Here is a 16,271-nt window from a genome sequence, read left to right on the forward strand (position 1 = left end):
AGCCCAACACGGAAACAAAAAGTTCGTGAACGGACTTCTGGGTTGCCTGTTGGGCCATTTTTCTCCCTCCAGAGGGTGAAAAACAGCCCAACATGCAAACCAGAAGTCCAACTTCTGGTTTGCGTGTTGGGCAGTTTTTTGCCCTCTAGAGGCTTCAGGAAGCTTCCCTGAAGCCTCCGGAGGGCAAAAAATGGCTGAAAATCAAATGCAAAAGTGGAAACATTTCTCCTTTTGATTTTAGTTTTTTTGATTGCCCTCTGCCAGTGAAAAGGGAGCACACACACACACACACCCTATGCTCTATTTTCACTGGCAGTGGGATTCAGGAGGTCATCACAGCTAAAAATGGGGCATGGGAGTCCATGCATGCCCCCCCCGCTCCATTTTCACTGGCAGAGGCACCATGGGCTGACCCTTTGCTGTTTCCAGACTGGTCCTGTGGGCCAGATTTAGCCTGCAGGCCTTGAGTTTGACACCTCTGTTCTAGAGTCTCAACATCTCTTTTATAGTGTAGTGACCAAAACCGTAATTGGATGCAATATTCTAGGCGTGGTCTTACTAAGGCATTATAGAGTGGTATTAGTACCCCACATGATCCTGATTCAATCCCACTGTTAATGCAATTTAGGATTGCATTGGTTTTTTGGGGACTGCCCATGCACACTGCTAGCTCATATTTAATTGATTGTTCACTAAGACTCTACGATCCCTCTCACAGTTACTATTATTAAGCCTGATTTCATCTAATTTGTATGTGTATTTTTGGTTTTTCTTGCCTAAGTGTAAGATTTTACTTTTCTCTATGTTGAATTTCATTTTATTAGATAGCATCCAGGTTCAAGTCTGCCAAGATCCACCAGGATCTTTTTTTTTTTGAATAGACACAAACAAACATGACACAACAAACACCATAAAAACATATTCCATTGCAAATTATAAAAAGTGTGTCAATTGGTTACAAAGAACTTTCATGCATCCCTTCCACAGTCATCACCTATAATCCATATCAAATTATATATTTTACATCAAATATATTTATATATATTACTATCATCATACCTCATCCTTCATATGACTATAGTTGTTTTGACATCCCTTTATAACAAATATTCCAAAATTCAAAGCAAAACCACATAATGGCATTCCATTGTCTATTTTCAATATTATCCAATAACATTCTATCTTTGTGAAACGTTCTAAATAAAAATTAATTATGTTTGATAACAAAGTTTCTAAACCTCCTTTCTTAATCACTGTTTATGATTTATATCCAATTTCAATATTATAGGCTTTCATACATAACTAAGTTTCAAAACTTCTTTTCATGGTCACCATTTAAAATTTATACCAAATTTCCTCTTGTCAAACCAATATATATGTATACATTATATCATTATCAATTATTTATCTAACTATATCCATGATCAATCCAATTTCGATATTATAGGCTTTCATACATAACAAAATTTCTAAATTTCCTTTCATGGTCACCATTTAAAAATGTATACCAAATTTTCTCTTGTGAAACCAATACATATGTATACATTATATCATTATCAATTATCTAACTAGCTATATCCATTATCACTTCATTTTTAACATAATGCTCTAATTTTAACTATTTAGCTAGTATTTTGTTAATAGTTTTCATGTCTCAACCTGTATCTTTCCAGTAGTAGTACAGTCTTATTTCTTTTGCCTTATGTGGGATTAATCTTCTGGTTATTTCCTTAATCAACTTTGTGTGGATTTCTCTTTGCACCTTGTTGCTTGTTGCATGTCTTATAAATTCTTGAAACCCTCCATCAGCTTCTTTAATCAGCTTATCTTTGGTTATCAGTAGTGCTTTTGTCAAAGTTCCTCTCCTTAAATCCATCAATTCTTCTCTTTTTTCTCCTTTTATACCTTAAAATCTGGGGTAGAGCTCCTTTCCATCTCTCTTTCCTTTCCATGTTCCATTCTTTCCATTTCCAACCATGCACAGATCACTGTCAGTATCCAGTTATCTTGCCTCTTTGTTCATTTTTCCCTTGGGTTTTTGAGACTCTAACCTCCACTTTTTCCATTAGCTGGCTATCTTCAATTTCATCAAATTTTGCTATATTACCATCTATATTTTCCAATTTCTTCTCAATTCTCTCTGATAGTTCTAATAATTTTTGAATTTCAAACATAACCTGTTGTAATGTTATGGTTTCTTCTTGATATTGTGTCATTGTCCAATTTATAAACATTGACACTCTAGTTGGAAAACAAAGCTTTGTTTTTCACTTCTCTCTCGCTGCCAAAGAGACATCCAAAGGGCACCTGCATAAACAACCCATCTTATCTCTTTGCAAGCTAAAACTTTTGAAGTGCTAGGTCAAAATGATCAAAGAAAAGACAGAGAAAAATATTTCCAGAACTCAGCCTCCAACCTCCAAGTGGCAGTGTAACTTCTTTTCCCTCTGATGTTACTGCTCTCTTTATATTCCTTTTATATCCTCTTTATATTCCAAGCTTAAAAGAAACAAGGCTCTTAAATAGAACAAAATAAAAAGAAAAAACCTCCATGCAAGCCAGTATTGTGAAAATAAAATAAAAAAAGATTTATCCATAGGTAAAAAAAAAGTAGAAGAAGAAAAGCCAATACTTTCACTTTAAAAAGTAAGAAGTGTTTGCAAAACTTCAATGCATAGAAGACAATTAAAAAAAAAGGATAACACACTATCCAAAATAGCTTAAATTAGCTGCTTATTTTCTTTTCTTTTCTTTACAAGTTTGATTTGGTTTTAATCTTTTTGGGCAGTCTCTTTTGTAAAAATAAAATTTCCTCACCAGATGGACACACTTTCTCTATCTGCTTTCCTCCGGTTGCGGAGCTGTCCCGACTTCAGCAGCTTGGGGCTGCGCTTCTATCGCTGGCTAGAAGAGATTGTCTTGAATCAATCAGGGACTTTGCAATGTCCCTGAGATCTGCAAGACATACTCTTCCCTGTCACCGTCTCTTAGGTCCAGATGGACACCCAGTGGTAAAAGTATCGGCTGTGATCTTGGAGCTCCGAGATTGCACGTCCGTATCGTCGCGACATCAGCTCCTTTCTCTTTTCCACCTGGATCTTGAGCCTATCATCTAGGGTGTTGGCTGTTCCTGCCAGCTCAGTACCATCTGCAAATTTGATGAGTTCCCCTTTTACTCCCTCATCTAAGTCATTTATGAAGATATTGAAGAGTACTGGACCTAAGACGGAACCTTGTGGAACTCCACTGCTTACTTCCCTCCATGTAGACATAGTACCATTAAGGGCTTCCATACTCGTTGAGTATGGTTTGTCAGCCAGTTACAAATCCATCTGGTGGGAAAGCTATCTATTCCACTTTTTTCTAGCTTACCAAGAAGTAGGTTGTGGTCCACTTCATTGAAGACCTTGCTGAAGTCTAAGTAAACTATGTCTACAGCATTTTGCTGGTATACTAATTTAGTCACTTTATCAAAGAATGAAATAAAATTGTTTTGGTGTGATCTGTTTTTAACAAACCAGTGCTGACTTCTAGTTAATATTTTACATCCTCTCCAATGATTGTAAATTCAAGCATTATCTCCATTCTTGTTAATTATCCCAGTTCCAGGGTGAGCATTCCAAAGGCCAGGTGAGTGGCTAAGAGCCAAACAAAATTGGAAGGTGTGAAACTGATTAGTCTTGTCAGTTTTCACCTGGCTATTGCAGTGCCAAAGAGATGAGCTTTTCAAAGGGTCAGGGGATGGGGACAAGGGAAGCATAATCAGGGTCATATAATTTCCCACTTAGTAACCAATTTGCTTAGTGATGGAGTTGCTGGTCCCAACTGTGGTTACTAAATGATGACCATTTGTATGGAGGTGCTATATCTTACAGAAAAGGAAGGACTATTGTGAGTCTCTGATATATTTTCCTGTATAAAACTGTATGGGGCATTGTAATATGTCTGTTAAACTTTCACTATAAAATTGGAGATTTTAATATTTGCATTAAAGTTAGGTAAAAATATTTCTGTTTCTTGAATACTTTTTGTCAGTGATATAAAATTTTTCCTTGTAAGCTTTCACGAAACAATGTAAACTTTTAATTTATTGTCCCAATCAGTTGCATACATATTCATTATTCCCAGCATACCTCTTTTCCCAGTTTATCCATTGTTCTCCAGAAATTGTTGTAATCTAGATATATGAAAGGGTTCCACGTGGAAGGAAAGGGATCATACATTGAATAGGATTTCCCCTAAAACAGAAAAAAATTAACAAGATATAACCAAATTGTTGATTTTTTTCCTCTCATATTAGTCAAGTTTCCATATGTAATAACTAATTTGTAATTATAATAATTGCAGTCAAATTTCTATTAGAAATACATTCAGCAGCATTGTATATAAAAATCTAGAAATGAATCTAACACATAGATACTAAAAAAAAACTGAAATGTAGATCATTACCTTTCTTTTCCAGATTGAGAAATACAAGCTAAAGCGCAAAGTAAAATTTCAACATTAATTTCACGTTTTCTTTTACTGCTGTCCTTTTAATTCATTAAATTATCATTTACTTTTAGCTGTATTGGCGAGAAAGACATACATTAAAAAAAGAGTATTGAACCCTCATACAGTTGTTATAGGAATTAAAATAAGTGTGGCCCTTTGAATGTCACTATTGCTTCAGGAAAATCAGTGCATTAATTTAGTTGTGTATATATATATATACTGTAAATACATGTGTGATCATAAAGCAAAATTCTATGATTACATGTTTCATTTCTCTCTATATCTCTATATCTCCAGAGGTGGTATTGAGCCAGTTCTTACCAGTTCAGGCAAACTGGTAGCGGCTGCTGTTGGAGGCTCCGTCCACCTGCCCCAAAGTAATGTGTGACCTTCTGCGCATGCGCATAAGGTAATGTGTGTGAGCGAAGCAAGATCGCACACGAGCTGCTCACATTTGCGAACTGGTAGCAAAGGTAAGTGAATCCCACCACTATATATCTCTATATCTATCTATCATCTATCTATCTATCTATCTATCTATCTATCTATCTATCTATCTATCTATCTATCTATCTGTCTATCTATCTATCTATCTATCATCTATCTATCTATCTATCTATCTATCTATCATCATCTATCTATCATCATCTATCTATCTATCTATCTATCTATCTATCTATCTATCTATCATCTATCTATCTATCTATCTATCTATCATCTATCTATCTATCTATCTATCTATCTATCTATCTATCATCATCATCTATCTATCATCATCTATCTATCTATCTATCATCTATCTATCTATCTATCTATCTATCTATCTATCTATCTATCTATCTATCATCTATCTATCTATCTATCTATCATCTATCTATCTATCTATCTATCTATCTATCTATCTATCTATCATCATCTATCATCTATCTATCATCTATCTATCGATGAAATATGAATTATATAATGATAGCATTTTGCTTTATGAACAGACAAGTATTTAGAATAGAATAGAGTAACAGAGTTGGAAGGGACCTTAGAGGTCTTCTAGTCCAACCCTCTTCCTGGGCAGGAAACCCTATATCATTTCAGACAAATGGTTATCCAACATCTTCTTAAAAACTCCCAGTGTTGGAGCATTCACAGCTTCTGGAGGCAAGTTGTTCCATTGATTAATTGTTCTGTCAGGAAATTTCTCCTCAGTTCTAAGTTGCTCCCCTCCTTGATTAGTTTCCACACATTGTTTCTTGTTCTACCCTCATTTGGAGAATAGTTTGACTCCTTCTCCCTGTCATTACAGATAGTGCAGTTCATCACCTCCACCTTAAAATTACTAGGGAATTGGACGGCAGAGACATCCTACACTTCCTGTTGAGTAGAAAAGAGCAAAGGAGTAGACAGATAGACAAATGACTTAAGGCAGAATTGCTAAAAAGCAAAACAGAGTTCTTTTTGAGGAGTAGAAAGTTGCATAAGACAAGGTGCTTTTCTGATGTATATTTTGCAAATTTTGTAAAACCTAAGCAGTATTTTTCTTTCTATTTTTCTCTCTATACTTTCTAGTTAAACTCTCTTTATCTCCATTTCTTTTTCCTCTATTCTTCTTTTCTTTTCTCTTTCCTTTTTGGATCCTTCCTTCCTTCCTTCCTTCCTTCCTTCCTTCCTTCCTTCCTTCCTTCCTTCCTTCCTTCCTTCCTTCCTTCCTTCCTGATTGTTTGAAACAAAGGCTGTGCTGGAAGCAGCTTCTCTCATGTGTTTAAAATCCTTTAAATTATGGTCTATACCACACTGGAAAATAATATGGCAAGCCATTCCAACATCCTTATGACATAAGGGTCGACCCAGCAGAGAAATGTATATACTAACCAGGTACACCAACAGATATTACATAAACTATGACAAAAGTCAATTTCCTTTTGCTATATGTTTTCAGATTTTTTATAGTGTTAAATAACTGAATGTCTAGCATTTTATTGATTCTCATTCAATTCATGTTGTTCATATGTGAACACCTTTCTTCTGAGTCAAGTGCAACTGCATGCAAGATAATATAATATAATTTTGTAATATATAAAAGTATTACAAAAATAAATAAGGGCCTATTTATTCTGAGGAGATAAAGATTATTGGTAGAATCTTCATACAGGCTTTTATCCCAAGAAGCTTGGTCACTTTAAGACAGGAGTGTCAAACTTAATTTCTTCGAGGGACAAATCAGAATTGCAGTTCTCTGCGGGATGGCCGAGGGGGGGGGAGGGGGAGACAGTGCAGACACCTCCTGCAGCGCCCTGTGGGCCAAAACGTCCTGCAGCACCTTGCTGGCCAAAATAGGGCATGGGGGTATCCCATTCCCCATTTTGGCTGTCACGGTGCTGCAGGAGGCTGTCCAGGCCAAAAGTGGGGTGTGGGGGACCTCATGTGGCCCCCACGTCCCATTTTGGCTGCTAGAAGCACCGCAGGCCGGTTCTTTGCTTTTTCCAGGCCATCCCCATGGGCCAGATTTAAGCACCCCGGATTCGGCCCACGGGCCTTGAGTTTGACATCGCTGATTTAAGATGTTCATCCAGCTAAAATGAGCTGCAACAAATACTATTAATGCAAACAAGTCTGCTGATTATATTTTAGATCATAATCAATTTAAACAATGGTGTTATCTATCATGTTGCAGTTAATTAGGTCTACTGTATCTGGCCTTCAAAAATCTGGAAGAATTTTCTGTATTTCTCTAATGCCATCCAGTGGTCTTCTGGATTTTTAAAGCTTGGATACAAGAGCTGCAATTTAATCCCTCTTTCTTTTTCTACTCACAAAAAAATCTATGAGTCCCAGTCCATAGTGGGACGATGTTTACAGGATGTCGTAAACTTTAATTATGGTTGCTGTTGGAGACATCAATCATGCAACAGAAATCCAGAACCACAACTATTAAAATATAAAGGTTTATAAGAAATGGTATATATTTTAACATAGTTTCTTTTGTTAAAACATCAGTGCAACCCTTCCAAATGGTTTATTATCATTTTGCATCACACAAAGCTAAATACAGCATGCACTTGGAATAAATAAAGTCCAGCCTAGGACCCAGTGATGGGTTTCAAATTTTTTTAGAACCTATTCTGTAGATATGGCGTGTTTTGTGGGAGTGGCTTGGTGGTCATGTGACCAAGGTGGGAGTGGCTTAGCAGTCATGTGACTGAGTGGGAGTGGCTTGGCAGCTATGTGACTGGGTGGGAGTAGCTTGGAGTCATGTGACTGACTGGGAGTGGCCAAGTCGATGTCACTGAATTCTTTGCCCCCAAAAATGACCTACCAAAAGAAGATATTAAAAAAGGAAAGTTATTATTTTGTGTACTTACTACTTAAATAAGAATAAAATAAGTACACAAAACAATAAAACAGCTACTTACAGAGGAAATATGGCTGTCCTTGCCAGTCTTCAACATTACTGACCATCTTACACACACACTTCCAGCCCCTCTGCCTCTTCCCTCTTCCTGGATTCACTCGAAGTTTTAAAAACTCACAGCCTGTGCACACGCACACACTTCCAGCCCCTCTGCCTCTTCCCTCTTCCTGGATTCACTCAGATGTTTTTAAAAGAGTAGAAGTGTGCATGTGTACAGGCTGTGAGTTTGAAAAACATCTGAATGAATCCAGGAAGAGGTTAGAGGCAGAGGGGCTTGAAGTGTGTGTTCCTATAGTACAGTGATGGCGAACCTTTTTTGGCTCGCGTGCCACAAGTGGGGGGAGTGCAGGGGGGTCATGTGCGGGTGTGCCGCACCCATAATGCAATCCGCGACCCCAAGTGCATATGCGCGCACAATGCACAACACACCCCATTTTTACATGCTTTTTTCGCCCTCCCCAGGCTCCAGAGGCTTTATAGGAGGGCGAAAAGAGCCTCCCCTGCCCCCCGGAGGGGCTGCTAGAAGAGTGTGTGCATGTGCACAGACTGTGGGTTTTAAAAAACGTCTGAGTGAATCCAGGAAGAGGGAAGAAGCAGAGGGGCTGGAAGATACTATAGCAGTGATGGCAGGGAAGCCTCCGGACGATCCCTGAAGCCTTCGGAACACTTAAAATGACTCTCCAAGCAACCCGGAAGTCACTTCCGGTTTGCTCAGAGGGTCGTTTTAAGCGCTCCGAAGGCTTCAGTGAAGCCTCCGGATGGTCCCTGAAGCCTCCGGGGGGGCGGGGGGGCTCTTTTCGCCCTCCCCAGGCTCCTATAAAGCCTCTGGAGCCTGGGGAAGGCGAAAAATAGCTTTTAAAAAGGTGAACTCAGCTGGCCAGCCCGCGCATGCGTGCCATAGGTTCGCCATCACTGCTATAGTATCTTCCAGCCCCTCTGCTTCTTCCCTCTTCCTGGATTCACTCAGACGTTTTTTAAAACCCACAGTCTGTGCACATGCACACAATCTTCTAGCAGCCCCTCTGCCTCTTCCCTCTTCCCCAATATCCACCCCCCCCAGCCACTTACCAGTTCTTTATTCTTCTGGTTCTTCTTCTAAGAACTTTTTGGCACCATGGTGCGGATGGGCGGGGCGAGTGAAAGAGCAAACGAGGGGAGGCAGCGTTCCAGTATGGGGCCTTCTGACCAACAGGTATGGGAAGGCATGCTAAATTTCACCATCCGGTACGGCCGTACTGGTCTATATTGGTTGAAACCCACCCCTGCTAGGACCTAAATTCTCCACAACATAATCCACTCAGTTATGTACTGCATGTTTCCAGAACTTATCAGAGCAAATGAGATCCTCACCTTTTTATGTAGGAGCATAGCCTCATGTACATTCACTTTGTAAGTTTCTATGCCAAGTTCTTTAGCCAGTCGCAGAATCCGATTCTGTGTAGGTCCCACATAGGCTCCACCAACATCAACATAATTCACTTGCTGGTTCTACCAACCAAGAAAAATCATCAGAAATAATAATAGATGTTCCAATCACAGGAACAAAAATCCTCATGTTCATTATGTATATGTCTCTGTTTTTGTATATATGTTTGTCTTATGTGTATTTTTTATCAGCTTGATTGTACGCCGCCCCGAGTCCTTCGGGAGAGGGTTGCGGCTAATCAAATAAAATTATTATTATTATTATTATTATTATTATTATTATTATTATTATTATTATTATTATTATTATTATTATTATTATTATTATATTAAAAAAATTACATTGGAGTCTTCAAGGTATGGCTTATATTCTATATTATTAAATTAACTTAAACACACAAATACCCCTCAGTTCTGCTGTGCCACTCACTGTGGTGGGCATATTCTTTGGAAGGAATAGTGAAGACCATTCAGAATGTATGCCAAGAGTATATGCTCTCAGAGGATCACACAAGGCATGAAGGACACTCCAGCTGGTCACCCAAAGTAAGTAGGGACCTATATAGGGCAGCAGTTTTTAGGGTTTTTTTTAGGGTATGGCATGTGTTAGCCAAGGATCACTGAAGTAGCTGGCTGCCTATGTGAAAGGATTTTTTTCAGGCGGTGTTATCTTACCCATGGGAGGCCAGTAGGACAGCAGTGATATAGGAAGATGCCATGGGCAGACAATTACAGTAGTGGCAATAGCATCAATTCATACTGTATGTGTTGTGTACCACCAGGCGCGGCCAGCAGATGGCGTTAGGAGAAATGCCTCGGATTGGCTCAGATGCGCCTGCCGGCCGGCGGGAAAAACCCAAGACTCTCATTGGTTCCCCGTCTGACAGCTACCCGTATAAATAGCTGTCAGACGAGTTCAGTTGTGCTTGTTCCTGTCAGTTCATTCTTGTTAATAAAGAAGTTTAGCCTTGCATCTGCCGCCTCAGTGTCCGCTATTTTAAACTACAAAAGTATGGGATAAGACAATGGTAAAACACTCCCATATTTTTACCAAGCAAATCATATAGATGGAAAATATAAAATTCTTGACAATATAGTGCCAGATAATGGGCACCTCAGCTCAGATGGTACTCAGCAGTGACGTGCAGTCAGGGGAGGCAGGGGAGGCGGAGCCTCACCGCTCTCATCATGAAAATAAAAATAAAAATACTCCGGGAAGCCGCAAAAGTGGCTGGGAGAGGCACGCAGCTTGGTTTAGCCTCCCTGAACATCTCAGCAACAGCCCCAAGTATGCCGATCTCGCCATTTTTTGCATCGGGCGAGCCCGGGATCCTTGCAAGGGAAATGGGACCACGTGTGCAGGAGGCTCCTAAGCTCCAACCTCAATCAGTGCAGCCGCGGTCCCCTTCATGTTGATTTAGGAAGGAGAGGAATGGAACCACGTGTGCAGGGGAAGGGAATCACGGCTGCGCTAATCTGAGGCTGTGCGCTGCTGAGGAGCCGCTTGCACACGTGGTCCCATTCCCCTTGCAAGGATCGTGGGCTCGCCAGATGCAAAAAATGCCTAGGTAACAACGTCAGTGCTAGAAGGGGGGGGGGGGAAGGAGGAGAAAGGAGAAGTTTCTCTGCTCAGAAATGTCTTTTCAGTGGAGCTGCGGCAGCCTGTCTGTCCCTTTCTGACATTTCTGAGAAAAGAAACTTCTCCGTTTGGGCTGCGCCCGTGCGATCGGAGCAACCACGCGGTTTGATGACATCACCAGCCTCACCAGTCATAAACATCACCGCCCGTCACTGGTACTCAGTATGCTACTGTGAAATTGCTGAGGATATTTCAGAGTACTAATGGTGTTTATGGCATGACTAGATTAAAGCCCTTGGGACATTGAGTTGCTCAGGTTGCAATACAGAACTGCAGTTCAGGGAGTCCTTGCTTACCTCTGGTAAATTAAGTCACCAAGTGCTGGCTGCGCCAACTTAACAACTACAGTTCCAACAGTTCTAGTTAGCATGGTTAGGAGATTAGCATCTCTCTCCAAAATGTTGCAGATTAAAAATGACAAAACCTGATGATTGGTATTTTTACATTTGTTTAAAAAATTACTTACTCTAATGGTGAAAGTCCTTCCCCCAACTCTGTCACGAGCTTCTAAAACCACCACAGTAAGTCCAGATTCAAACAACAATTTAGCTGCTGACATGCCTAAAACAAAGATGAATTCATTTTAATTATTTGTTTTACTGTCAAGATTATTAGCAGATAAGCAGCACTTTCAAATTTAATACATCACTAAAAATCCAATCTATGGTAAGCTGAATACATACAGTAACAGCGTTTTCCTTATACATTTCAATTTTTTAATCTTTTCAACAGAAGTATTTTTACTCTGTTTTTAAAGCTAGGTAGTCCTTGTATAGTGACAATTGGAACTGGCAAATTAATTGTTAAGCAAAACAGTTGGTAAGTGAAAGATTACAGTTTTACTCCAGCTTTCCTACGCTATACAGATTTGCAAAGTTCATAAATGCAAGGACTGTTCACAAACTTATTTTTTCATTTGGGTCATAACTGAATGGTTACTAAATGAATCAGTCCACTACCTGTGTGGTGCATTAAATCTGCACACTGTGAACGTTTTATTAATGTATACATTTATTTAATCAATTTATCTACTTTAGGCAATTTTCAGGCATTAAAATAGCAATAACATAAATTATATTTTAACAAAATTTGATGACCAATATCTACATCATCTATCTAACTATCTATCTATCTATCTATCTATCTATCTATCTATCTATCTATCTATCTATCTATCTATCTATCATCTATCATCTATCATCTATCTATCTATCATCTATCTATCATCCATCCATCCATCCATCCATCCATCCATCCATCCATCCATCCATCCATCCATCCATCCATCCATCTATCTATCTATCTATCTATCTATCTATCTATCTATCTATCTATCTATCTTTGTGTTACAACCCCTGGTATGCCCAAATATGGGAGGGAGCTCACTACTCCCCCTTTCTGTCCTTCGGCTCATTACAGAAGACCATCCAGGCAGAAAACCATATTTTTATTTTTAATGTTGCCTTTGCTATGTTTGTGTTGTATTTGTGCTGATAAATAAATAAAGGGAGACTAGTATAGATCTATTTCAAGCTATTTAGCTCTCATCAGCTAGCCATACCCTTACTGTGATTAGAACCTGGGCTGTATTACATATTAGGTAGATGTATTAGCCTCTAAGCCACAGGCTCTCCTCCTTATCAGCTGAGCCAGGGAGATAGGTATGTATTTGTGTTACAACCCCTGGTATGCCCAAATATGGGAGAGAGTTCACTACTCTCCCTTTCTGTCCTCCGGCTCATTACAGAAGACCATCCAGGCAGAAAACCATATTTTTATTTTTAATGTTGCCTTTGCTATGTTTGCAACATTAAAAATAAAAATATGGTTTTCTGCCTGGATGGTCTTCTGTAATGAGCCGAAGGACAGAAAGGGGGAGTAATGAGCTCCCTCCCATATTTGGGCATACCAGGGGTTGTAACACAAATACATACCTATTTCCCTGGCTCAGCTGATAAGGAGGAGAGCCTGTGGCTTAGTGGCTAATACATCTGCCTAATATGTAATACAGCCCAGGTTCTAATCCCAGTAAGGGTATGGCTAGCTGATGAGAGCTAAATAGCTTGAAATAGATCTATACTAGTCTCCCTTTATTTATTTATCAGCACAAATACAACACACACACACACACATATATACACACAAACACATACATACATATAGATGCATATAGATGCATATACATATACATACATACATATACATACATACATACACATACATACATACATATATTTTTGTAGATTTTCACTTGTAAGATTTCACATAGATTTCACGTAGAAAAGATCCGAATACAACAAGACCAGCATGTGTGTGTGTGTGTGTGTGTGTGTGTGTGTGTTTGTAGATTTTCACGGGTGTAGGTGTGCTGGTCTTGTTGTATTTGGGTATTTTCCCATAAAAGATTGAGATTGTCTTGGCAACATTTCAGCGAGGTCTCACTCGCCATCTTCAGGCTGGGTTTTGGGCTTAAAGCATGGTCGGAGCTGCTGTCTTTCTGTAAATCTTGGTGAGGGTGTGTGGAGTGCGGGCTTTGTTTCAGAAAGTGAAATGATAGGTTGTGTGGTTGTATCATGATTGGTAGATTGGTGCTGATTGGTGCTGGCTGTGGTTGTTTTGTGTTGTAACAGCCTGGGTGGTGGGTGGGGCTTGTTTGTTGACTAGGGCTGGTTTCCAGATGTCTGGTAGGTGGGAGGTATCGTCACGTTTATTCATGTTGTGGGGGTGTTTCTCTATTTCGATAGCTTCCATAATTATTCTCTTGTTGAAGTGTTCAGTTTTGGAGATTAACCTGGTTCCTTCAAAATTAATTTCATGTCCTGTAGCTTTAAGGTGCTGGAAAAGGGAGGAAGTTTTTTCTTCTTTTCTTACTGCGTTCTTGTGTTCTGCGATGCGTGCATTTATTCTCCTGTTCGTTTGTCCTATGTATGTATCATGCAAAATCTGCCCTGCAATATACAACATACAAAATCTGCCCTACACACATACACACAGAGAGAAATATACACGCCCCTCTGAATCTACAGTCAGTCCCCAAAGAAAAAGCCAAATTCTAAACAAGTATTAGGAAAAAATCAATAGTTTAATGAATTCTGACAATTAATTTAATGCAATAATTCTGGAGGCAAGAGAGGTATTCGTACCACAATGTTTGATCAAAATTAAAGCCATTTTATCTGTGATGAAATTCTCAAGGTTATTCTTTACTAATGACTGAGGAAATTATTTGGATGGCTTGAGCAAATCATTGTCAGTGTAAGAAGTAAGATCCATGCTGAATAAACTAGTTTCTACTATGGAATACAGACATTTTAAAATTTAGTAGGTAATTTGTACTCAGTGTTACATCCCCAAATATTCAGCTTGTGTTCCACTAGAACTGGAAGTTCCTTTTCACATGTTTCTGACAAGTTCTAAGTCAAATATCCTCATCCTATACTTCACCATTTGATTATATTTGGGTATTATATTAAATTCTTCCATTTCAATTGCATCTTTTCATTCTGAATGAGTTGTATCCTGTGTTTTCCAATTATGATATCACTAGATCTCAGTGATATTTCATATATTATATTTTTCTTCAACAGTTCACATTTTTAATATAATTCATTCACTATTATAAGTATTAGCACATAGACAACAAAGTTCATGAACTTTATGAGTCAAGTTCTTCCTGATTTTCACTGAGTGATGTCATATCAGACTAAAGTTTCCAAACTGTTCCTACCAGCTGTTCAACAATTGTGCACTGTAGTTGCCGAAAATCAATCTGTCTGAAACTAAAGTCAGAATCATATTTGCAAATGCTATAAAACATATTAAATTAAGTCTGTGAAAAATGGCACAAAAACAAATAAACAAAATATTTATTTGGATTGCACTTTGTAGCAATACCAGAGTGAGTAGATTTCTCTTACATAAATACATTTGGGGATTTATCATGCCTTTATTTTAAATATTAGACGTAGATTATAAATGCAATGTGCTTCATCACACACACACACACACACAAACAAACACACACACACACACACACTCTTAGATAATTAAAGCGGTCGCCTGGCTGAGTAACAAGTACTGAAAAATTTCTTATAGCCTTATCTTTTTAGTACTCCTAGGCCACAACTGCTGCTTTATATTTTACTTTTGTACTTCTTGATTATCACAAAGCACAGTAAATTACAGTACAAGCTGGCCATCAATGTATATGTTACATTAAGTGTTTACCATAGCTGTGCACAAATTTGCTGTGATTTGCTTACACTGCTTCAATAACGGGAAACCTAATTACTTCTGTGTTCCACTGAGAAATGACATTTGGCAATAGTTTTCAGTTCTCATTAGTCAAATAGAAATCTCTGTGCAGAGAGGTTAATGCAGAGCTGCCAAAATAAACCAGATAACATTTCTTCTATATCCTCAGGGATAAATGTTCCAGCCCATGGTTTCCTTTCCCAATATACAGTTGACTTTTAATGCTATTTTGTTAACAACAAGAAATAGCAAATGAAGTGTACTTTTATGTCCCCCCGCCCAATATTTCTTCAAACATAAGCCCGATTCTCAAAATTTCTCTGTTCTCAGAATTATAATTCCCAAGATCATATTTCATGAGGACACAAGGAAGGTAAGAAGAACACAATGATTGTCTGCAGAACATTTGTGTAATATAGGTAGACCACATTTACTGACTGCCTCATGCAATGATAATTTGAAGTTACGATGGTGCCAAAAAATAACTTTGCAATCAAGGCATGCATTTGCAAACTTCACAGACTCTTCCTCAATCATGTGTTCACTATACAATCAATGCATGTTGTCCTGGCCTTGGCCCATTTTTTCCCCTTCTCCCAGAACGAAGAGATTGCTTAAACAAATGTTCTCTTCCTGAACTGCTTTTCTACAGTATGCTTCTCTGAAAAGTGTTGGCCACAAGTTTAGAAGTTCAATTTCATTTCCCAGCTGCTGCATTTACTGTAACTGACAAAACTTTAATCACTTTCATACCTTCCACTTTTGTTTGCCTCCTAAGCTGCTCAGGGCTCCAAGCACATTACACAAACATCGGATGCTAGTGCATCCTTTCAATGTATATTCCTCATTTTGGGTCTGCTTACTCTTTTGTAATCTCTTCCTTTCCAAGGAATGTAAACACAAACATTAATTCTCTTTTTTCTAATTATCACAGTTCTGGGATGAACTGGTTAAAAACGTAAGCACAATTGCAAACACATGATTTCCCCTTCAGTGACCAAGTCACTTAGTAACTCAGTTGTGGTGCCAATTGTGATTGCTAAATGAAGGCTACAT

The 16,271-nt window shown here is 38.7% G+C and overlaps 1 protein-coding gene across 2 annotated transcripts in view; it reads right to left on the reverse strand.

The window, feature by feature from the left end:
• The window catches only part of LOC309391181 (amine oxidase [flavin-containing] A-like), a 55,007-nt gene that overhangs the window by 25,168 nt on the left and 13,568 nt on the right, over positions 1–16,271 (reverse strand). For both annotated transcript variants that reach the window (XM_081951365.1, XM_081951366.1), the window contains exons 2-4: positions 11,428–11,522; positions 9,248–9,385; positions 4,134–4,238 (exon numbers count right to left, since the gene is read on the reverse strand). In XM_081951365.1, coding sequence (XP_081807491.1) covers positions 4,134–4,238; positions 9,248–9,385; positions 11,428–11,522 — 338 coding nt within the window. The remainder of the gene's footprint in view (positions 1–4,133; positions 4,239–9,247; positions 9,386–11,427; positions 11,523–16,271) is intronic.

This window comes from Natrix helvetica (assembly GCF_964273705.1).
Source record: "Natrix helvetica genome assembly, chromosome: 4".
Taxonomy (NCBI): domain Eukaryota; kingdom Metazoa; phylum Chordata; class Lepidosauria; order Squamata; family Natricidae; genus Natrix; species Natrix helvetica.